The 25,531-nt window shown below is 38.9% G+C and overlaps 3 protein-coding genes across 3 annotated transcripts; 2 read left to right on the forward strand and 1 right to left on the reverse strand.

Moving 5' to 3' along the window:
• Positions 1-5,099: 5,099 nt before the first annotated feature.
• On the reverse strand, positions 5,100-8,389 carry LOC110884535 (short-chain dehydrogenase reductase 2a). The gene is made up of 2 exons (XM_022132257.2): positions 8,145-8,389; positions 5,100-6,034 (listed from the first exon to the last, which is right to left on the reverse strand). The coding sequence occupies exons 1-2, from the start codon at positions 8,225-8,227 to the stop codon at positions 5,206-5,208; spliced, it is 912 nt and encodes a 303-aa protein (XP_021987949.1). The 5' UTR covers positions 8,228-8,389; the 3' UTR covers positions 5,100-5,205.
• Positions 8,390-11,810: 3,421 nt separating this feature from the next.
• LOC110881090 lies at positions 11,811-14,597 on the forward strand. The gene is made up of 5 exons (XM_035978166.1): positions 11,811-11,885; positions 12,171-13,047; positions 13,252-13,737; positions 13,873-14,278; positions 14,321-14,597. Exons 1-5 carry the CDS (start codon positions 11,811-11,813, stop codon positions 14,595-14,597), a joined length of 2,121 nt encoding a protein of 706 aa, XP_035834059.1.
• Positions 14,598-24,447: 9,850 nt separating this feature from the next.
• Positions 24,448-24,924, forward strand: LOC110881089. The gene is made up of 2 exons (XM_022129459.1): positions 24,448-24,613; positions 24,722-24,924. The coding sequence occupies exons 1-2, from the start codon at positions 24,448-24,450 to the stop codon at positions 24,922-24,924; spliced, it is 369 nt and encodes a 122-aa protein (XP_021985151.1).
• The last annotated feature ends 607 nt before the right edge of the window (positions 24,925-25,531 follow it).

Below are 25,531 nucleotides of genomic sequence, written 5' to 3' on the forward strand. Positions count from 1 at the left end.
CGATTTCTTCGTTCAGCGACACCATTCTGCTGAGGTGTACCAGGCATGGTGTATTGGTTCACAATCCCCTGGCCCTTACAAAACTCATAAAATGGACCAGGAGCTTGACCCACATCAGTATGTCTTCCATAATATTCACCGCCTCTGTCTGATCTCACAACTTTAATCTGACGATCTAATTGCTTTTCAACTTCAGCTTTATAATCTTTAAAAGTTGTAAGAGATTCAGACTTTTCCTTTATAAGATACAAGTACATGTAACGAGAATAATCATCAATGAAAGTGATAAATGAAGTATGTCCTGTGATGCCAGCGATTTGATAGGGACCACTAATGTCAGTGTGAATGAGTTCTAATAAATTAGAGCTCCTAGTGGCACCTTTCTTATTCGCTGATGTCATTTTGCCTTTAAGACATTTGACACATGTTCCAAAATCAGTGAAATCGAGAGGAGGTAAGACTTCATCCTTTACGAGACGATTTAATCGTTCTCTTGAGATGTGGCCTAAACGTTGATGCCACAACATAGATGAAGTCTCTAAGTCTCGAATTTGTTTCTTTTCCATCTTTGTGAGTGATTCATTAATATTATATGACAACAAAGATTTGGAAAAATTATCATCTAGTTCTAATCTATAGAGACCACCATCCAGAACGCCAGTACCATAAACAACGGAATCATAGAGAATAGAGAGTTTGCGATGACCATGAGAAACGACAAAACCGTCCATGTCTAACTTTGGTCCTGATACAAGGTTCCGAGTTACCTCAGGAACATATAAGGTATCATAAAGTTTAATACATAAACCAGTTTTCAAAAATAATTGTAATGTTCCTATGGCCTTCACTTCTAATTCCCGATCATCCCCAACTTTAAGTGTTCTTTGGTTTCTTCCCAGCTTCCGGATTGTAAGGAATCCCTGAAGTGAATTGGTTACATGAACCATAGAACCAGAATCAAACCACCAAGAATTAGCAGGAACATTTAAATTAAAGGACTCAAGTATCATGAAAAAATCGTTACCTTTCTTAGCCAGCCACTCCTTAAAGTCAGGGCATTCCTTTTGCTTATGTCCTGTTTTCTTACAGAACTTGCAATAGGGTTTGCCTAAGGAGTTCTTAGAGCTGGAAGGTGCACTTGTATTAGGATTTGGATTTGGCTTTTGAACCTTAGAAGCATCCTTTCTATGATAAGAGTTCTTCCTCTTCTTTGAGCTGGAAGTGGTGAAGTTAGCAACATCAGTAGTGCGATCCATCTTCATACGCTCTTCCTCCTGCACGCACATAGCGATCAGCTCACTCATCGTCCATTTGTCCTTCTGAGTGTTGTAATTGATCTTGAAAGCTTCATAGGACGAAGGAAGCGAAGTGATGATGAAGTGAACGAGAAAACCATCACTGATCTCCATCTCTAGGCCCTTCAGCTTATTGGCCATATCATGCATCATCATGATGTGTTCGCGAATGCCGCTCCTCCCATCATACTTAGTTGTCACCAGCTTGAGGATAAGAGTGCTAGCGTGTGCTTTTGATGTTCCCTTGAATTGATCCTCCACAGAAGCCAGATAGGTTTTAGCATTTTCAGAATCAGGAATGGCCCCTCTGATTGAGTTATGAATGGATTGCTTCATGAACATGAGAGACATGCGGTTACACCTAGTCCATTTATCATGGACTATCTGCTCAGCAGCAGTACTGGTGGCGGTAAGGTCCGCTGGCTTATTCTCTCTTAGAGCATAATCAAAGTCTAGCAATCCTAGAGTAAGCATGAGGGCATCCTTCCATTCAGCAAAGTTATCACCAGTCAAAGGTGGAATCCCGCAATTGGGTGCTGGTAGTGGAAATAAGATGAGCAAGTTATGATACAAAAGAAGAAATCCTAATGTGATCTAATGGGCTTGTTACACTAAGGCAGGCATAAATAATGACCATTATAATTGTGAAGCTGTGATAATGTCCATTACTAACATCAAAATAATAGACTTAGTAAAATTCTACTTAAACGAAGACAAATCAGCTTTGGCCAGAAGTGTAATCATTTAAGTATGTGTGCAAAGCAATCGTGACAAATCAGCTTTGGCCAGAAATGAGACAATCACTTTAGCTATGCACTTGTCAAGCATGCTAAACATAAATGAATTAAATCAGCTTTGGCCAGAATTAAGACATTTCAGGTTTGTAATGCATACTTAACATAGCCTTTTATAATACTTGAACAATAAATAGATGTATTAAATCAGCTTTGGCCAGAATTAATACATCAGAAGCTCATCCAAGTTAAGCTATTTTGGTTTTGTAAAAAGTTATCTGATTCTGATTAATGAATTAATTATTGACAAAACCAAGTATTTAATAGCAAACCACCTGTTAGCGCGGATCGAACTTAGTCTCGAGTCGCAACCTTAGTCTCGAGTCGCAACCTTAGTCTCGAGTTGTGCTGTTATGGTTGCGAGTCGCAACCTTAGTCTCGAGTTATGCTGTCATGGTTTCGAGTCGCAACCTTAGTCTCGAGTTATGCTGTTATGGTTTCGAGTCGCAACCTTAGTCTCGACTAATCACGTTATGGTTGCGAGTCGCAACCTTGGTCTCGACTAATCACGTTATGATTGCGAGTCGTAACCTCATGGTTTCGATCAATCACGTTATGGTTGCGAGTCGCAACCCCATGGTTGCGAGTAGCAACCTCATGGTTGCGAGTAGCAACCTCATGGTTGCGAGTAGCAACCTCATGGTTGCGAGTAGCAACCTCATGGTTGCGAGTAGCAACCTCGTTAACAGCTGTTTTGTGATAATAACTGAAAACTCGAAATTTAAGGGATTGTGGGATAATGTTTCCTGTTTTAATGCTGATCTAAACTTATCAAAATATTTCGAAAATAATAACTGATATCTCTTTAACAGTTTTCGGAATTTTATTAGATAAAAATAAGATCAAAAACAGGAAAAACACCCACTAATCTAAATTATATTCCAAATCTTAGGGAATTTTCGAGTTTTCTTAGAACATTATGATGAACCCTAACAAAATAAGAACATAATCTGGAAATCCGAAACCTGATTTTAATGGTTTTGTAAGGGATTTCGTGATAATAAGTTTAATCTTTATAATTTCGAGTCGGTTTATCAATTAACAGTTTCCGAAAACAGGGATTTCGGTCACAAACAACCCGAAAACAGTTTTTGATTTTAAGGCTTAAAAAACTTCCGTTTTCCAGATTTTGATCCAAGAATAATGGATACGAAAACAGAACTGGTTTATCAACATATGCTCTGATACCACATGTTGGATCAGTTCTGTTTAAACATAATGGAAAACATGAATAATACCTGTTACAGCAGACATGCCAGCAGAGAATCCAGTCAGAGATGCAGCCATTGAGTTCGACATGATTGTCAGGATGATCTGGTTCCTCCTTAGGGTGTAAGATTATGATGGTGATGAAACCGAAGTAGGGTAATTTCGGTTAGGGGAGAGAGTCACGAATTTGATGATGTTAATGAGGGTTGTGATTGTGTAATATGTGTAACCCTTTAACTCTCTAATAAGCCCCTTATTTATACACCCAAGAGGAAACCCAATTAGTTAATAAGGGTAATATGGTCCATCAACAATTACCAACTAATTATTAATAGGTTAATAAATATATTTTGATCTAATATAATATAAATGATTATATAGGCTACAAGATTAAATATTACATTTATATATTTAATCTCACATCAAACCTACAACTCCTTGGTTATAAACCAAACTCTTAAATGCTAGAACCCTTTTTGACTTTTGTATATTGTGTCACCTAATATACAATTTATGGGTTCACACCATATTTATATATATCTTTCATTAAAATTTCGAAACTCAATTGGTACTGGCGAACGCGTACCTATGTACGTAGATCCGCTCATGGGGGAGCTTAAATATTTAAATTTGGGGGCTGAAAATATAAGAAACTATAATTAAAGTTCTTAAAAAAAAAAAACAAATAAAGATAATATTTTTCAAAACTAATAGACTAAAATATGCGCTTCAAAGAATAAAATTAGAGGACCAAGACCCCATCTCAACCCAACAAAGTTCCGCCCCTTTGAAAGTCATTCTGGTTTGGTAGTCATTAGGCAATTTGTTCCGTGAACAAATACAACGATACTCGGGAAGACCGGATTGGATACATTATATAGTTGGATGGAGTCCTTATAGACTAAAGTGTGAATAGAGATTTGTTGAATGTAAATTCAATCACACGTTGGGGGAAAAAGTAGGGTGGTCATGCATGGCACCACCTGAAACAAGACAAAAGTATAATTAGGTTTTGAGTAGTCATGAAACTCGTTTAATAAACATGATATGTTCATGTTGCCCTATGTAAGTTGTTTAATTAAACGTATTAGGTTTGTTTAACCAGTTTAATTAAACATGTCGACCCATGAATCCGTTTAATGAAACATGTTAACTTGTCCATCCGTTTAACCCACTTAGGATAATCTGCCAACCTATTTAACACATTTACACATTGATTGCAATATATTTACAAAGTGTCATCAGTTTGACTCGTTTAGATAAATGTCTACTCATGTATTTATCGAAATCGTCTACGAGTTACAACTTGACCCGTTTAACTCACATTCACACGTATATGCAAATAATAGTGTGTATTTATCGAAATTTGTAAGGATATCAAATTTGAAATTTGTGAAAGGATATCAAATTATAGTTCATATTGTACTTTTGAAAGGATATCAAATTTGTGAAATCACCTAATCTTTGACTTTTACTAGCAAAATAGTTTACATAATGTAACTTTCGTAAAAATAATTTTATATGCTTTGAATCATGAACGATCCTTGTTAAATCTATCTACCAACTATCTTTGACTTTGATAATGACAGTTGGCAAAATGTTATGCTAAAAAGAATTTATAGCAAGTATATATGGATTATAACTTCATAGAAAATAATGTTTGTACAAAATGATAAAACCATATACCCGAACATGGGGTGAATGATGTGTTGTTTTTGTTTCCTTTCCTTTCTTTTTGTTTCTGTGCATTGGAATTTATGTGTTGTTACGGCATGTGTTGACCAATTCTATAATCAGAGAATTCAACAATTAAAAGTAGCATTTTTTTCATCTTTGTAACATGTTGATGCATTATAGTTAAACAAAAAGTTGCAATTATCCAATAAGGCTTTACTTGTTCATCTTTCTTACAAGTTAACACAGTTTTTTGACGTTGTAACGGCACCATCCACAACAAGGTTATGACCACTCACATATCGAGACTCGTCACTAGCAAGGTAAAGAGCCGCGTCCGCTATGTCTTCGGCTTTTAGGTTAGTACCCTTCAAGTTTGCTAAGCTACTCACAAAGTTTTCGGTTTTCTCAATTTCTTTCTTGTTGGGTACTCTAAAATTTATCTCTTGATCTTCAACACATTCATCTTCGCTTCTCCAAGCATTTACAAGCATTGAAGTTGCTACGCCGAAAGGTGAAATACAGTTGACTCTAATCCCATGTTTTCCCAACTCACAAGCTGCATTCTTTGTTAGCCCGACTATAGCATGCTTTGAAGCTGTGTATGCATGTGGGCCCATCCCACCAATAACACTTGCCACACTAGCGGTTGAAATTATGCACCCACATCCTTTGGGAATCATAACCCTAGCGGCATGTTTCATCCCTAGAGCGACTCCTCTCACATTTACACTCATTACTTTGTCAAACTCATCTACGTCAAAATCAACAATGCTTTTGTGCTTGGATTGGTTTCCAAGCACACCAGCATTGTTGAACATGATATCAATACGACCATACCGAGAGATTGTTGAGTCAATTAGGTTTTTTACTTCGGTTTCCAAGCTAACATCGCAATGAACATACATAACTAAAGGCGACAGTGAACTAGCGAGTGCGAGTCCATTTTCATCATTGATATCCGCCATGACTACTTTAGCACCATGTTTGACGAACAACCTCACGGTGGCTGCCCCAATCCCCCCGGCAGCACCGGTGACAATTGCAATCTTTCCTTCCAACCTATAAACAAGTCAATTGTAGTTTTTCAGATTGATTGATTAAAAAAATAGATGATCACCAAATATGAACCTCAAAAAGGAAACTCTAAAAATAAAAACAAACACAATAATCTTTTTTACTCATCCTATCTTAAAGTAAATCATAGTTATGACTTTACTAATATCCGATATAAGATTGCAATGTATCACTTATATATTCACCATTGGGTGTAATTTAGTATTTATTGGTATAATTTAGAAGTATGATTAATGTAAACTTTGCCATTCAAAAAATATATATATATAAGAGCACCCGGGCTCGTACGTGATAGTATCACGGGAATGATGTATAACGCGTTAATGTCCACCGCCGGCAACAAGTATAACGCGTGATGAGTTCAACGAAATCGATTTTCGTTATTTGTACAACGCATGATGATTTATTTTTGTGAGTGGAATTGTTGGTTGGGGGGAAATTGTTGGGTGTGGTGATGAGTGATGACCACCCCCACTTAAAAAAAGTTGTGAGTGATGGAAAAATGGTCGATGACATGACGGAACTTGATTGGTGCTTGTGAGTGATAATTTCTATCACTAGTGAACCACCCCCCTCCCCTAACTATTTATTCTAGAACAACGGGTATCAATTAAACCCCCATACTAGCAAGACGCTAATCAGAAAAGGAAAAAAACATCTTACAAGTACATGAGTGGATTATGAAGCCAATTTGTGACATCAGTTTGTGTGTTTATACACATAACTTACATACGCAACTGCTTAAATGTCATACTTTGAATTATTTTATTATATATAAATTAATGTGCGTGTGTGACAGAATAAGTAATAAGAAAATTTATTACCAACTGTATTTTATATTTTGATAAATAAAAAATATATAGCACCAAAAACGAGTGAGATTTTCTTGTTATAAAAATCTGTTTTCTGACGAGTGCTTAGTTGTCTTTGCTAGGACTTAAGTGGTCCTTCACATATGATGACGAAGATCGAAACTTATAAATTACCAAAAAAGATATAATGTAGCTAAAATAATTAGTTTAAACTTTAAAGGTATTCTTTATTCCAACTTGCATTATTTAAGAATAAAATAATAGTTTTTCCGAAGTTCAAGGATCTATATAGATTTGAAAATGGATACAGCAATCTTTATAGCACTACTTTTATAAATAATATTCCATCCCAATAACTTTTATACCAAAGAGTATAAATAATATTCCATCCCAATAACTTTTATACCAAAGAGGGATGATTTGTGTGTGTGTTTGCCATGTATTTGACGAATAGTATGTACGAAAAGTCCATGTTAAAACTCATATAAAATAATTATTATTTTAATACAATCTAATCTTCCGTGAATTTTACAATGTGATCCAACGCGATACTCAAACCCTCGAGCAATGTTTTAAAAAACGGTTTTTGAATCATACTGGTTTGGGCTCAGATTTACGTAACTGGCCATTGTTTTATCTAAAACATAACTATTTTCTTGTAAAATATTATACATTTTTACAACATTTTTATTACTTGAAAACAATATTACATTGGATGAGGTGCGTAACAACGATGTAATATTAAAATGGAAAACACTAGGTTAATTACCGAAAATATGAAAAGTCAGTTTTACCTTATTATCGTGTTTTATTAAAATTTAAAAAATAAAGTTTAAGATAATGTAAACCGGTTCAATGATTTGAACCGGTAGAATCGGATTTACCGTCGGTACACAGGACATACCGTATTCGGCTTTTAGCGGTCATTATCATACCGGACTCGTGTCATGTATCCGAGTTTTTGAATACCGACAATATTTTACACACGTTAATACCATAAGGTCAAAGGGACCACAGTACCAAAGTTGTTTAAAAGTATTTTTTTATTAGAAAGAAATGTACCAAATGGTCAACATTGTATTAAATGAATATGACAGTGACACAGTGTAAGATGCAAAGGTAGTGTCTTGGTAATGAATGCATAAGAAAATCAAGTTCATTTAAGATTAGGGTTTCATCCCATGGATTTGACAAAGATTTTGCATGGATTTAAGAAAGAAAATGTCAAATTTAGCAACGAAATGATAGTTGTGCAAGGAGGAAGGTGAAAGAAGCTAGTGTACCTTCTATAGAAGATAGGATTGGTTTCTTTTCCATAAACATGCATCCCTTGGAAGGTTTTCTCAGGCAAAACTTCAGCAGGCATTGTCCAATAACACTTCTTAAATATATGTCTATATAGAGAGAGAGAGAGTGTGTGAGAAGGAGAGAGAGAGAGAGAGAGAGAGGATGGAGTTAGAGAATTATGAGAGTAGACACAAATGAAGAGGTTTATAGAGAGAGAAGAATGACTTTTGAGAGGTTACTTCTTGGCATTTTGCCAAAAGTTTGCTTTCCATAGTCAACGAATATCACATTCGAAAGACACCAACTTTGCATTTTACACGATTGTGCGAAAATGAAATATGGTTTTTCTAATTGTACCTAGTCTAGTTTCTATTATTAAAACGTACATAATTTATACTATTAAGGTTGTCGTCATCTCGGGGCATTTGAGCAACGCGTGGGACGTGGCGTCGCATTTGGATCAACGGAAATTAGAGGTGTGCACGGTTCAGTTTGGTTATTAGCAATATCCGTAATTGTAACCGAAGTCATCGATCAATCGGTTCAGTTTATTTGGTTAATTGTCGGTTTTCGGTTCGGTTCGGTCAATATCGGTAATAACCAAACCAAACATTGGCTAATTTTTTTTAGAAATACATGTAAAGTAGGTATAAATACATGAAATGGATATATAAATACATGAATTGGATGTATAAATAAGTAAAATGGAGGTATAAACACAAAATGAAAGTATAAAACATGACATGGATGTACAAAACCTAGAAATATATGAATATTTAAATGATTCGGTTCGGTTAATTTCGGTTAACCGATGGTACAAAAAATATCTGTTGACCGATTTTTGGTTAATTCAATTTCGAATAGCTCCTTAAACTTCGTTAGACCTGCAAAACGCAATTCCAATCAAAAGTAAGCCATTCGAAATTGAAAGTTATGTAAAAACATGAACTTAAATACAATAAAGCACTGGTTTTCGACCACGTATCACATCCCATGCTTGTCTTTTGCCTGTCCTCTAGCGAAACTGTTTTTCACTTTCACGTGGGTCGAATAAAAGACTCACTTCCCATTCTGAAAATTTAAGTTAAGGTTTAATGTCATGCCCGGTTCATGATTTTCACAATTTTCGAAATATTTAACGGTAAAGCGGTTAATCTGATCACATAAAAATGGTTACCCAAGATTAGCTAATTATAATGTTCTCTCCACTCGGTTTAAAAACCCCCCTTGAAACTAACGCATCATACACATCCCTTACAATGTTCTCTCCACCCAGTTTAAAAATTTAGCTAACTATGATGTATTCAATATAGAATGCATGTATCGTACTGTTGTGGGTGAAATTTTTTTCCGGTATTCCGAATCTTAGCTAGGGAGCTTGAACTCTGGATAGGTTCAGTATTCTGGGCCTATTCATAATGTTTTACTAACGTTTTCTCCTTGTTTTATTTCTTATGCTTGCAAGAGTAATTATAAGACTAAGTCATTAACTAAAGAATCGTTCCTATAGTTGGAAAGCACGTGGAGAAAGCACTCATCAAGTCCACATTTGTCTCAAGAGAAGACCGAGCTTAATCTGGAAATCCCGGATAGTTAGTTGCTAGATATTTTTTTTGTATATAAACTATGTGGATTGGGTAAGATGACAACACACACTTTTGCAACATATGTAACACTTAGCTTTCGATCCACTTCAGCTCTTTGTACTTGATTTCTTTGAATTAATAGCAAGAACAAATCGCTAACGACTTTCAAGGAGATCATAGCTAATCACGGGTGATGTATTGCAAAATACATCTCTTATTCGTGTATAGTTTGTATAGTTTTCCGTTATATTTAGTTCTGTTTTCGTTAGAATGTGCATACTATTGATTAATTTGAGTTTTCCAGGTCTTCGGTGATAAAAGTGTCGAAAAACGAAGTGTTGGATGCTGGGAAACGAGTGAAAAAGGTGTTAGAATAATTTTTGAAGTTTTGGGGAGCTGAAGCTGATCAAGAAACGCAATAGTTTGTGAAATTTCTGTCGTCGCGTCACACCACCAAGAACTCCCCTAGGCGTCACGCCCCGCCATGATTAAAATATGAATTTCTGACCATTTTAGCTGTCGTGCTACGCGACTTCAAGATCGTTTACCCGTCGCGCGACGCGACGGGGTTGTTGGACAACTTTTCTCCGTTAATCATTAGGGTTACGTATAAAAGGCCAAGAAAATCATTATTAAACCCTAGTTACGAACTCAAGAACCCCCAGGCAAATTTTAGAGCAGATTTTATGTTTTTCGGAGTGTTTTGGCATACGGGAATCATTCGGTTGAAGCTAGGAGCATAGGAAAGAAGATTGTTCGGGTCTTATCTCCCGGTTTTCATTATTATCTTGTTTTCGATACTTTAATGATGAATTCTTGTTTTGAACTTATTATTTTGATTTTAGACATCATGTTTTCAGGCTAAAACCTTTGTTACTACCTAAGGTTAGATGATAGTTTAATAAAGTTTAGATTTTTAATGGTTTTCTGTTGTTTGGTTATGGATTGATCTTTGAAAGTAAATGATTCTAGAACCTTTAATTTGGTGTGTATGCGTATTTAGATTTGATTGTTGATTATTTGCTGTTTCACATAAATTTTGGTGGATGTCTTTCAAATAATGAATTTGTGTTGTTGTTCGTATCTTTGCGGGTTCGGGTGATCTTTGGGTAAATCGGCCGATAGCCTTAGAAACAGTAATTAAAATACAATTGCACTAAGTATTCTGCTTAACTTGTCGCTGAGAGGCTCGAGTTAGTTAGTAGGTCCCGGTACGATATATAGCTAAGATAGGTTTTGAGAGAAGTCGGTCTTAGTTCCCTAATCGCACCTGTGTCTAGTAAACCAAGTTAGAATCTAGGATTGCCTTAGACTTTCGCGCTGAGAGGTAGATCGTCATATTAGGGCACTTTTAGAGACGTTAGAGGACTGAGAGGAAGTCTAACAACCGGTGCTCATAACAGCCTTGTAGGGTCTCCTAGGTTTCTTCCTGAGAAGGGTCGGGAGCTCTTAGCATGAGATAACTTAGGGTTTAGTACTTTACGATCCTGGTTCCATACCACAATAGTACCGTTAGAAATCCATTCCTAGTTAAACTGGATTCAAGCCTAGGTAGTCGTTAATCTCTATTGAACTAAACCTTAGTTCATATTCGTGCCATAGTCTATTTTTATTTTAATTCCAATTCTAGGATTTTAGTAAACCCCCCCCCCCTCAAAACACAAAAAAACAGTTTAGTCGTGTCAGTATCAGTCTAAATAAAGTCGTTAACGTAGTTAATTAGAGTCCTTGTGGGTTCGACATCCGGACTTGCTTTTCTTTACTAGAGTCAATCGGTTCACTTGCCGATGAGTAGTTTAGTCGAGTTAGAGAGTCTAGATTATTATTACTTGAGACTAAATTTAGGTTTATTTTAGTTTATTTTATTTGAACTACTTCAAGCACATCAAGTTTTTGGCGTCGTTGCCAGGGACTCTTGGCAATTGTGTTAATTACTTTGTTTGGATTTCAATTGATATATATATGTGCTTTTTGTGTGTTTTTTAGTTGTAGGAGTCCAAGTAATTTTAGTGTCTTTTTATCTTTAGAGTCTTTTGTTGGAGTCGTCTTACTTGTTGGTTCTCGGTTTTGCAGTTCATGCCCCACACGCGTTCTCAGGGACCAGTGAAGTCGTCGATTGACAAGTCTTCCTTCTCCACATCTAGTTCACAGGTTAGAAAATCCTCAACTTCATCTTCAGCCCCTTCTGACTCTATACTACAATCTAAACCACCGAACTTTGATTTCACCCCGAAGTCGTCACCCCACAACACCCCACCACCGTCCCGTCCACCTAGTCCACCACCAGTTTACCAAATGGCCGACAACCAAACTGTCCATCAACGCTCCACCACGGGTTTTACCGCAAACTCACCCATTACCCTCCCTGAAATCACCAATGACAAGTCCTGGCAAATTCCTTCATACATCATGACCGCCATTAACAACTCTTGTCAGTTTCACGGTCATGATGATGAGGATGCGCCTGCACATATCAACCGTCTCACCCGTCTTTGCAGCACCTTCGGTATCGAAGGTGTTAATCTTGATGCTCGGTATCTCCAAGTCTTCCCATTTTCGCTTGCTGGCCGCGCAGTTATATGGCTTGATTCGCAGCCGGCAGGTACTTATACCACTTGGGCTGGACTTCGAGATGCCTTCCTTGCTAAGTATTTCCCACCTGCGAAGGCATCTCGCCTTCGAGACCAGATCCATTCATTTAGAATGGAACCTGATGAACCATATCACTTAGCTTGGGAGAGGTTTCAAACTTTACTCTCGCGTTGTTCCCAACATGGGCTTTCGGATTGGGCTTTAGTAGAAACAATTTACAATGGTCTCACCCCTGAGTGTAAGGTCCGATTCGACACATCTGCAGGAGGCCATCTTATGGGAAAGAAATCTGTGGCCGACTGCAATGATCTCTTTGAGAGCTTCGCTCATGCTGATATAGATCATAGTGCTACCAGCAGGAATTCCATTCCTGTGACTACTTCCTCATCTTCCCGAGGAGTAAACCAAGTCGTCTCGGACTCAAAGATAGCATCTCAACTTGACTATATCACCAAAGAGTTGTTAGAAATCAAGAAGAAGGTCGATAGGTGCGAAGTTTGTAGGGGTGGTCATGACACCGTAGATTGCCCAACACTTACCCTAGAACAGGTAGAGTACATAGCAGGTCAAAATAGGGGGCCAACTAATCCGTTTAATAATAGTAACTCTAATTGGCGTGCTAATAATTATCGCTCTTCAAGTAATCCCCCTGGTTTCCCATCAGGTCAATATCAAAGCAGGGGGCCAGGTTTCTATTCTAGTGGGGGTTCAGGTCAAACAGGTCAGTTTGCTAGTTCAGGTTCAGGGGGGCAGTTCAGAGGTGAGGGGTCAAACCAAGAGGTTCAACCTAGGAATGAGGGGTCAAATAGTAGTTTATCTAGGATAGAAGACCTTCTTACCCAACTAGTGGTTAAGGACCAGGCCACCCAACGTACCTTAGAAGAACATGCCACATTACTCAAGAATAATCATTCAAATTTCTTAGACCTTCAAAGACAAGCTGGGGATATTGCACGCCAGTTGCAAGAACGACCTCCCGGTCAATTTTTGGGAAACACAAAGCCCAACCCATCTGGCACTTTGAAGGCAATTTCGACCCGTAGTGGTAGGACCTTAGGAGAGGTAGTGAGACCCGAGAGTGTTGAGGTAGAAGATGAAGAGCCCGTAGATGAAGATATTGAAATGGAGGTTCCCGGTAAAGTGCAACCTAAGTTAAGCCCAGCAAGTACCGCACACACCGGGGGGCCTCCAGGTGAGAATAGTATAGAGAAATGGCCCATACAAATTGTTCCATCACCCACTGTTGATCTTTCCCGTGCTCCATACCCTTCCCGTCTTAAAAAGCAAACTTATTCTAAAGAGTATGGAAAATTTTTAGAGATCTTTAAGCAACTTAGAATCAACCTTCCCTTCATAGAAGCCCTTCAATCGATGCCTAAATATGCAAAATTCTTAAAGGACCTTCTAAAAAGTAAGGATAGGTTAGGAGAGGTTTCTAACATTCCCCTTAGTGGAGGGTGTTCCACCGTAGTCTTGAACAAGGTCCTGGAAAAATTGACGGATCCGGGCCTTTTTACCATTCCATGCTTGTTTGGGAGTGATACAGAGTGTAGGGCCCTAGCCGGTTTAGGAGCGAGTATAAACCTCATGCCATATTCCATGTATGAGAGGTTAGGTCTAGGAGAGTTATCCCCTACACGTATGTCTTTGTCCTTAGCCGATAGATCAATGAAGTATCCATGTGGCATAATCGAAAACCTTATAGTTAAAGTGGATAAATTGGTTTTTCCCGTAGACTTTGTCATTCTTGATATGGAAGCCGATGAGAAGGTTCCTATCATTCTAGGACGCCCATTCTTGTGTACCGCCAAGGCTATCATCGATGTCTTCGTCGGTAAAATCACATTCCAAGTCGGTGAGGAGAGAGTCACTTTCGAGATAGCACGCTCCATGGAACACCGTAGTGGTTCCGATGATCTTAGTAGTCCCTGTCATTCAGTCTATTTCATAGAGTCTTTCTTATCATGTGTTGACCATTGCTTTGACTATATTAGTGGAGCCAATTTAGTTGAGGGTAAGTTAGATGAGGTAGTTGAGAAAGTAGAGGAAGTTGTGAGTGAGAGTGGGGAAGGAGAAGAGACCGAGTGGGTACCCGAATTGTTGGAGTTGAGTGAAGTGAAGAGTGAGATTGAGAGTACACCCTTAGAGAAACCCGCCCCATTAGAGCTTAAGGTTCTCCCATCCCACTTAGAGTATGCTTTCTTAGGTGAGGGGTCCGATTTTCCCGTCATTATTTCGTCTAAGTTAGAGGAGGGAGAAAAGGGTAGGTAGTTAGAGGTGTTGAGAAAGAATAGGGAAGCCATTCCATGGCGACTTTCGGATATCATGGGCATAAGCCCCGCCTATTGTACCCACCGGATACTCATGGAAGATGATTATAAGCCGGTGGTGCAACCTCAACGGCGCCTAAATCCAAACATGCAAGAGGTTGTTAAGAAGGAAGTGCTCAAGTTGTTAGATGCCGGGGTGATATACCCTATTTCCGATTCACCATGGGTTAGCCCAACCTAAGTTGTTCCAAAGAAAGGTGGGATGATGGTGATCATGAACGAAAGAATGAATTAATCCCTTTTCGTACCGTTACCGGTTGGCGTGTGTGCATCGCCTACCGAGAGTTGAATGACGCCACCCGTAAAGACCATTTCCCATTGCCATTCATTGACCAAATGTTGGATCGTCTAGCGGGTTAACAATTCTATTGTTTTCTTGATGGATTTTCGAGATATTTTCAGATCCCAATCGCTCTGGAGGATCAAGATAAAACGACGTTCACATGCCCTTACGACACTTATGCGTATCGCCGCATGCCTTTCGGGTTATGCAACGCTCCGGCTACTTTCCAAAGATGCATGGTTGCTATATTCCAAGACATGCTTGAGACTTCTATGGAGGTTTTCATGGATGACTTCTTGGTTTATGGTACCACTTTCGATCAATGTCTTCTCAATCTTGATAGGATGCTTAAGAGATGTATAGAGACAAACCTTATGTTGAATTGGGAGAAATGTCACTTTATGGTGACAGAGGGGACAGTCTTAGGTCACAAGGTGTCTAGAGAGGGGATAGAAGTGGATAGGGCCAAGATAGATACCATAAGTAGATTGCCTCCACCCACTAGTGTTAAGTTCGTTCGTAGCTTCCAATGTCATGCGGGTTTTTATAGGCGTTTCATTAAGGATTTTTCTAAGATTACGCGCCCCATGACCCGACTTCTAGAGAAAGATGTACCTTTCGTCTTTGACGAAAAGTGCATCAAGGCTTTTGATTTTTTGAAGGAGAAACTCATTAGTGCCCCTATCCTTGTTTCGCCCAATTGGAGCTTGCCTTTCGAGTTCATGTGCGATGCAAGTGATTATGCCGTAGGTGCGGTTTTATGTCAAAGAGTCGATAAACATTTCCATCCAATCTACTACGCGAGCAAAACTTTTAATGATGCTCAAGAGAATTATACCACCACGGAAAAAGAGCTCTTAGCCGTAGTGTTTGCGCTTGATAAGTTTCGCTCATATCTTATGCTTTCTAAAACCACCGTGTTCACCGACCACGCCGCTTTGCGTTTTCTTTTCCAAAAGAAAGACGCAAAGCCACGCCTCATTAGATGGATTCTTTTGCTCTCCGAGTTCGATATCGAAATTAAAGATAAAAAGGGAGCGGAAAACGTAGCCGCCGACCATTTGTCACGCTTAGAGGATCCTAAGAGAGAGGAGGTTCGTGAGGATTCAATAGGAGACACTTTTCCTCATGAAACCATAGACTTTGTTAGTGCCGAGGTAGAGGGGTTGCCATGGTTTTCGGTTTGGAAAATTATTTAGCAACTGGCGATATTATGAAGGGAATGTCCTACCAACAAAAGAAAAAGCTTCTTAGGGATGCTAGGAAGTACATTTGGGATGACCCGTACCTTTTTAGGATAGGTGGTGATCGAGTGCTTAAAAGGTGTGTTTCAAAAGAGGATGGGATGGACTTCCTTAGATATGTGCACGAGGGTTTGACGGGAGGCCATCACGGGCCGAATGTGACTGCACAATAGGTTTTTGATAGTGGCTTCTATTGGCCAACGGTAGTTAGAGATGCCATAGAGTTCGTAGGACATGTGACCGTTGCCAACGTATCGGCAACATCTCATCCGAGGATGAAGTGCCCCAAAATCCCATCTAAGTTCTTGAAGTCTTCGACGTTTGGGGTGTTGATTTCATGGGACCTTTCCCCTCATCGAGTGGGAATAGGTACATCCTCGTGGCCATTGACTATGTCTCAAAGTGGGTGGAAGCTCAAGCTTTGCCCACTAATGATGCCCGAGTGGTGGTGAGATTTCTTAAGAAGTTATTCACACGTTTCGGAGTTCCTAAAGTTATCATAAGTGACCGTGGTATGCACTTTTGCAATTCCGCCATGGATAAGGCACTTGCACGCTACGGTGTCACTCACCGTCTTTCTACCGCATACCACACGCAAACTAGTGGCCAAGTAGAGAATGCAAACTGAGGGGTTGTTGGTGCATACATATGTCGACTTCGTCTTGTATCGAGTCTTAGATTGCATTGTATAGATTAGGGCACGTTTTACGAGAAAATAGGAGATTGTATGTGTATTAGAAGCTGATTTCGCTCATAAGTGTCAGTAAAGTGATTTCGGGCGAAATCACAATTAGCAGATTTCGCTCATATGGTCAAGTGTCATCAGGGGCGAAATCACAATACTATATATAGGTGTCATTTGGGCGAAATCAGTATATGTTGCCTTGTATTCCACGCCGAGGTGCTGCCGGTGTGAAGACTGACTGTAATTGCATTCTAATCAATACAATCAGTAGTTAAAGTGAAGAATCAGTTGTTTCTAGCTTTGTTTCTTGTTTTCTACACCTGAAACAGAGTAAAACTCCTCTGAACGACTCATTCGGGTCAGAACACGATCCTACAATTGGTGTCAGAGCTCAGGAGGAGGAGTTCTGCAGAGATTAGCTGGAATTCATCAAGTTTTCTTACTTCTACACCTTCTTTCTTCACCGGAACGAGATTTACCGGTCAAAACCTGCTCAAAATTTCACAGATAATAGATAATTGGACTTAGACAAATCCCTGAAAGTTACACATCTAAAATCGGACTAAAAATGGACCAAATTGACCTCCTAGCTGATTTCGCTCGTATGGACACCCTGTGATTTCGCTCCAAAACTCTGATTGATTTCGCTCAAGGGGTGCCATTCTGACTGATTTCGCTCTTGTGAGCATCCTAATTTCGCTCCATTGTGCCAAAGTTGGTAATTTCGCTCCAAATACAAGTGTAATTTCGCTCCTGGGAGACATACTTAGGGATTTCGCTTCAAACATCATCCTAATTTCGCTCTAAGGGTTTCTGGGATTTCGCTCCAAACTGATAAGCTGTTAATTTCGCTTCAAAGTTGCTGATTTTGAAAAACGTGATAAGTAATCATGGATACCGAGTTTTACAACGTGTTTGCAACTCCGTCTGCTCCGTCTGTCATTGCTCAGGCCATGAGTTTGGAAAATGAGACGGGAACCACCCAAAAGCCCTCGAAATTGACGAGTATTGAAGAATACTACGGGTGGAAAGACAGATTCGAAAATTGGGTGCAGGCAAACCATCTTAGGTCATGGGAATGTATTCTAAAGAAATACGTGTTGCCTCGAACAGATTTGCAGGTTATCAAAGATTTATCAGAGTTTACTGATCAAGAACGGGTTATGTACAAAGCCGAAAAGATGATGATCAGTCTGCTGCAACAAACCATCAAAGAAGACATCTTCATATTGCTTCAGCACGACAAAACTGCAAAATCAATCTAGGATGCACTTAAAGTTAAATTTGAGGGTAGTGAGAACATGATAAAGAGCAAGAAGGCACTGCTAAAGAAAGAGTTTGACCTGTTCAGTAGTTTACCGGGAGAGGATACGAAGAAGCTGATAGAACGATACTGCAACTTAGTGTGATCAATGTCGATGTTGAGTATTACAAAAGATCGTGAAGAGTGGGTAGACAAGCTTGCTAATGCATTACCATAGAAAGAGTGGGGAACGTATTTGATGATCTGAAAAATATGGGTGTTTATGATGGGCTAACGATTTCTCAGTTTATTGAAAAGATTGAAAGTCAGGATTTGGAACAGCAGAAGATCGCTAGGATGAACAGTCCAAGTGGTCAACAGGACATAAAGATGTATTACAAAGGAAGTGTTCCGATTCCAGAAGCTGAGAGAAGTCCGAAAATACAAACTGCATTCAGTGCTGGGGATTCAACGAAAAAGGTTGATCAGGGTTCAAACAACAACAGCAGTGGATTCTCATCATTTCCGAGTGTCAATCCAAAACAGTCAAACACAAGTTTTCATTCTCAGAGCACAAAGACAGGAAATGGTTATGTGATTCAATGCAACATCATTCTAAATCTTCCAGAGGGTCAAAGTTTTTCTGAAGAAACTGCAAAAGACCACATGGCTTTACTTGGTTCTGTGCTTCTCTCATATGAAGGTCTAGCGGCTGGTCGGATCGGAAATCCTATGCTCACAAAGGAGGATTACGATCAAATAGACGCCGAAGAGATGGAACTTGATGGACATTAAATGGTGTCTAGCGAGTGTTCTCAGACGAGCTAAAAAGTTCAAACTTATTACTGGGAGAAATAACTTTCTCGATGCTCGTGTATCTACTTTAGGTTTTGATAAATCTAAAGTTACTTGTTTTCGATGCAGGGAGAAAGGCCATTTCAAGCGAGAGTGCAAGAACAGGGAAGCTAGTGGTGCTCAGAATCCATTCGGAAAAGATGACTACTACCGGAAAGCCATTTATCAATAGGTTGGTCAACAGCAAGAACCGCAGGTGGCTCATGGTAGGAAGATTGAGGATTCAAAGAGAGCGTGTTTGGTGGATTTCAATTGGAGCAATTACATATCTCCTGAAAGCAAAGCATGTTTAGTCGATCAAGATGATGAAAGACTACCTGAAGGCTTCAGCTGGGATATGTTTATTGATGAAAAAGGAGAATTCAAAGCTTTCATTGCTAAGATTGTTAGAGAACCAGACATGTTTGTCACATGGATGAAGTCTACTGGAGAGACTGTGAAGAGTGTGGAAGAAGAGTCTGTTGTTTCTGATGAAAGTTCAGAAAGTGCTGATGAAAGCTCACAGAGTTCAGATGAGAGTGTACAAAACGATGTTAGCTCAGAAAAAGAAGTTGTCTTTGATCAAACACCATCTGATTCTGATTTATCAGATGCTAGTTCTGAAAAATCTGTACAGTTTGATCAATCACCTCCAGATGATAGCAGCAGTGATGATGAGGAAGAGAAACATATCAATGTTGCTAAATCTCATCTTTCTCCTGAAAGTTTTAATTTTTATTTTGCAGATCGCTTGGAGAAACTGAAGGAGAAACGAGCTGCTAAAGAACAACAACAAATGAAAACTGAAGATGTAGTTCAGAATGAGAAAGTTGAAAGTGTTGCTGAAGAGATTGCTGAAGCTGAGAAGGTGATTGATACAGAGAAAATGGTTGAAGTGGTGAAAACAATCGAAGTTGAAAAGATTGTTGAAGTTGTCAAGCCTTGCACGAAGTGTTTGGAAGCATGCAAGGAATGTGCAGCAAAAGATGACATAATAGCTGAGTATGAGAAGAAGAAAGAGCAGTTGCTGTTCAACCTCAATTATGTGAAAGAATCTTATGATGTCTTGAACAAAATAGTAATTGGTCTTCAAAAGACAAACTCTGAAAGAGAACAAGCACTAACGATGATGAATGCTGTGATGATGTCAAAGCAGAAAGCTAAAAATTTCTACATCGAGGAGAGTGCTAAGTGGAAGCAAGAGTTGGAGACAGAGAAAATCGAGAATGAGAGAATCAGACGTTTATAGGAGAGTTATTCTAGTTCTGATCTTATTGATCGAATTTATCCGACTGTTGCAGGTATGGAAGCTTTTCAAGATGACAAGCCGACGAAAAAGGATACTGGCAAGAGACCGAATGTTAGCTATAACAAGTGTCCGCCTCCAATTTGGGAAGGATATTCTCCTAGAAAACCAAACGAGGAACAACTTGAAAAGGCAGTCAATATAAAGCTAAAAACCGACACAACTGATGAATTACTAGAAAACATTGACGTCACGTTTATCTCGTCTGACCTTGATCATGAGTCTGAGTTAATCAAAAAGGTGGTCGATCAGGTGTTGGGTACTGATGAGGAGTCCGAGTCAAAGTCAGAGTCTAGAGGGTCAAATTCGTCAGTCAACAGTCCAAAATCGTCGATCAAACGGTCTTATAGTAAAGAATTTTTGTTATCAAAGGCAAATTTGGATGATGAAACATTTGAAGTAGCATACACTTTAAATGATTCTTACAAATTATACTTTGAGAAAGAGTTTCCAATAAGAAGTGTTCGTTTTGATATGATCAAAAAGGTTTTCAAAATGACAGAAATAAATATTTCTGAAATAAAAGATTTAAATCTTACTGGAAAACCTAAAAAATACACTTCAAGAGTTTAACAACGTTTAAACAAGAAAAAAGGTTACAATTCTGGTCCTGGTTTTCAAAAGAAACCAAACCACAATTGTAGCTATAAAAAGAAAGGTTTAGGATTTATTCCACCAGAAAATAATAAAAATATGAAAAATTCTAAAAGAAAAACAGAATTTGTTTCAGGTAGAAGTGCAGAAGAGGAACAGAAGAACCCGTTCTAGAGACAATCAAATCAGGAGTTTCTTGCTGAGAAAAAAAGGATTGGAGCTGATGTGTTTCATCCAAAGGAAACTCGAACCTGTTACAAATGCAATGAAGCTGGTCACGTTGCATGGAATTGCCCGAAAAATGCCAAAACAAAACAGGGAGTTTCTAAGAAATTGAAAGAGAAAGTTGTTGATGTTGAACCACCAATCGAGAAATTTAAAATTTTTTAAAACTCAACTTATGAGATTGGTGAGTGTTTGAAAAAGAATTTTTACAAAAAGAAAGAGAAAGACAACCAAGTGTGGGTTGTTAAGAAGGTTGAAGAGAAAGACGGCGATGAATCTGGTTCCACAAAGCCAGAAGAGCCACAGGTTAAAGTAAAAATTTCAGTGAATGATGAAGAGTTTCCATCCCTGAAGTTTGAAGAGGTTAAACAGAAAGTGGGTAAGGTTGAAATCTCGAATCAGTTTTACACAGAGAAAACTAAGTTTGATGTCGAGAAAACATTCAATGGGAATGTAAAGAAAATTTTTGGGAAAATGCTTAATGGGAAAGCAAAGGTGGTTAAGGATTTTTATGCAACTAAAAAGGCAACTTAGAACCCCACTGCGCAAGAATTGAAAACCATCAAGTCTGAGGAGACTTGGATGGAAGTCTGTTTCCCTTGAAGTCTTAGGACTATGCCGGAGATCCCAAGTTTGTAATCGTGGATCAGGAATCGGCATCATTCATGTTTTAATGAGTTTGTATGAAAAGTTATTGAAAAAATGTTTGAATTTTTACAGGTTGAAGGACTACGCCGGAGCTTCCAGATTGGTAAGTGCGAAGCAGGAATCGGCATCTTCAAGTTGGTAATATGGTAGATGTAGACGTAACGTTCCTACAACTGATATTGTTTTGGTTATACCAATAAGTGGTTATTTTTACAAGTGGTACAGAGGTTGCTTGATTGCAAATGGTAAATCAAGGACATTAAGTTGTACTTGATTTACTACACATGATATAATAGACAAGATGATGAACCACATCCCCGTACTTAACAAGTGATAAACTTACAACTGGTAAAAACAAACTCATTTTCCGGAAAAATCATTTTGATTAAAACAAACTTAAGTGTTTTGAAATCTAAATGAGAAAATGGTTTGTGAAAGGGGGAGTTCAGATTGTTTATGCCTTAGTGGATGGCGAATTGATGCAATTCGTTGTCAGTTGTCAGGTTTCTGTATAGTTTTGTGTTCAAGTGGGTCAAGAAATTAGATAGTTTTCAAATTTTCTTTAATGTGTTTGCATTTTAGGGGGAGTAGAAAATTATTTCAGAAAATCCAAAAACATTAGAAAATTTGAAAAATACAAAAACATGATAAAATCCAAAAACGAGTTTTGTTGTGAAAAGAGGAAATGATAGTACATCAGTGGACTGTCACAACATGCTAAAGAATTGGAACGATAAAATGTGATAAACAATCTCACTGCGGATGTGTCGGTAGATTTTTACACACTTAGTAAATTGTGATGAGATATAAACCTAAAAATTTTAAACTTGCTTGTTCTGTGGGTTAACAACTTCTTGGATATATAGGTAACCCCTGAAATCTTGTTTGAAAGGTCCCTTATTCTGAGATACTAGGTCTTTATGCTCAGTGATATCTGGGGTATTATCCCGGGACTTCTGCTGAATGGAAGTTCTGACCTAGTCCCCGGATAATGCTTTTCGCAAAAGCTTGAAACATAGCTACACCCTCAGCATGTTGATGAAACTATAAAATTGATAGTCACTGCTGTTGTAATCAAAAGATCCTCTAAAGGGGACACACCGAAAAGTCGAAGCCGTCATCTCTTTGCGTATACGGAAGTATCGACCTGAGCTCTCACGGCCCTCGCATCTAACCCCTGACAGATATCATCTGTGGTATACTCACCTGTAAGACTGAATATTGGGATCTGGATACGGGAGTATATTCAAGTGGTGGGACACACGGATAAGTTCAAGAACTTAAAACATTAACATCGTATCTCGAAACAGTTGAAATTTGTGTGAAAATTTAAGTGGACAAATATACTGACAATCTAGGTGAATTGTTTAGAGCTTAAAATGTAATCAGCTTAACGGTTTTCGTGACATGTCTCAGAAACTGATATGATCCTCTTGCACATTCTCACAAAAATATTGTCTGTAAATATTTCGTTTCTGCATTTACTTTCTTTCAGAAAATTCAAAAAGATTTTGTGTGTGTTTTAGCATAAATTTTTGAAAAGTCAAAAAGATTTTCGACTGCTGATGTTGGAAAGCTGATTTTCAAAATTCTGAGTGCTAAACATGATGACATTGTTGTGAGGGGGAGTGTGTTTTGAACGTCAAATGCTTTTTGTAAATCATCAAGTGGTTCATCAAAAGAGGAATTTCTTATGAGAGGGAGTCGGTATTGGTGTATACATTTATATTCGAATTGTTAAATTTAGGAAATTTACTTCTGGGTTAAGAATATACAGGGATAGCCAGGTTTCGATCTTGAACCTGAAGATAGAGTGCCAGGTTTCGATACCTGAGGTTTCTGTGATTTTAACAAGCCAGGCTATGATCCCAGCAAGTCGAGAGGGGGAGTCTGAAGACATCCGAGTAGACAAAGTACGAGCCAGGTTATTCGATTCTGAGTCCTGAGCTGAACAAGAGCCAAGTTTCGATCTTGGAAATTAACAGATGTGGGATGGAAAGCCAGACAACGATCCTGATACAGATGCTGCTGAAGAACAAAGAAATACTAGCACATTGTTAAAGGGGTGTCCGTTGATGAAGATAGATAGAGAAAAGCCCAGAGGCTGATCAAGACTGAAGATGCGAAGACATGGCATGATCTAAGACTCAACGACTCGTCAACATCTGAGGGGGAGTCTGTTAGTGCATACATCTGGCGACTTCGTCTTGTATTGAGTCTTAGATTGCATTGTATAGATTAGGGCACGTTTTACGAGAAAATAGGAGACTGTATGTGTATTAGAAGCTGATTTCGCTCATAAGTGTCAGTAGGGTGATTTCGGGCGAAATCACAATTAGCAGATTTCGCTCATATGGTCAGGTGTCATCGGGGGCGAAATCACAATACTATATATAGGTGTCATTTGGGCGAAATCAGTATCTGTTGCCTTGTATTCCACGCCGAGGTGCTGCCGGTGTGAAGACTGACTGTAATTGCATTCTAATCAATACAATCAGTAGTTAAAGTGAAGAATCAGCTGTTTCTAGCTTTGTTTCTTGTTTTCCGCACCTGAAACAGAGTAAAACTCCTCTGAACGACTCATTCGGGTCAGATCACGATCCTACAGGGGTGAAGAGAATTCTAGAAAAACGGTAGGAAAAAGTAGGAAGGATTGGTTGGAAAAGCTCGACGATGCATTATGGGCATTCCGCACCGCTTACAAAACACCGTTAGGAACCACGCCCTTCATGATTGTGTATGGCAAAGCATGCCACCTTCCGGTGGAGTTAGAACATAAAGCTTTGTGGGCATTGAAAACCGTTAACCTTGACCTTACTGAAGCCGCAAGGAGAAGGTTCTTTCAAATCCATGAATTAGAGGCTCTAAGGGATGCCGCCTATGAACGATCTTGGAGTATCAAGGAAAACACTAAGGCATTGCATGATAGGAGGTTGTGAAGGTTGAAGGAGTTTAAGGTAGGTGATAAAGTGCTCTTATTCAACTCAAGATTGAAATTGATAGCGGGGAAGTTGAGATCGAGATGGACCGGACCGTATGTGGTAAAGGAGGTGTTTCCATACGGTACTGTCGAGTTGTATGACGAAGTTGATAAAGGTGTGTGGAAGGTAAATTGTCATCGATTGAAACACTACTTGGGAGGTCCCATTGATACCACCGAGGAGGAAGAAATTCCTCTAGAGGACCCACCCACCTTCACCGAATAATGAGTTATGGAAAGCTTCGTTTGTAGAGTATGTACCGTTTGTAAATATCGTTAATTTTCGTATTGTTTCGTAGTTTTTTGTGACTTTGTTTATGGTGTTTGAGAAATTTTACAGGAATCGTACCATTGAGGAGCTGAAATTGCGAAAAAAACGACATTCCAGGTAAGTCCCAACACTTAGAAAAAATCTGGGATGGTTTGGGGAAGGTTTGGTAAGACTTAGGAAATTTTATAAGGCATAAAACATGAAAATTTACGCAACCTTCTGCCCAAAACACGCCCTCGCGTCGCGCCACAGCAAAACAACATCACTGTGGCGCTACGCGACCCCTCAGGCCAAATAATAGATCTGAACCGAGCTGTGGCGGTGCGCGACGATGACTGCCACTATCTGTGGTGCTACGCGACACCTAAACTTGAACCTCCTATTTGAACCATGCCGTGGCGGCACACTACAGCATATATGTTCCAACGTCGCGCAGCGCGACCACGTCCCAGATCGTTTAAGACCTATCTTTTCATCTGTTTTCCCCAAAATCAACCAAACCCTTCTTCTCCTATCCCCATCGCCGAACACACCCTTCCCCACCCTTACACCACCGTAACTC

This window comes from Helianthus annuus, chromosome 10 (assembly GCF_002127325.2).
Source record: "Helianthus annuus cultivar XRQ/B chromosome 10, HanXRQr2.0-SUNRISE, whole genome shotgun sequence".
Taxonomy (NCBI): Eukaryota; Viridiplantae; Streptophyta; class Magnoliopsida; order Asterales; family Asteraceae; genus Helianthus; species Helianthus annuus.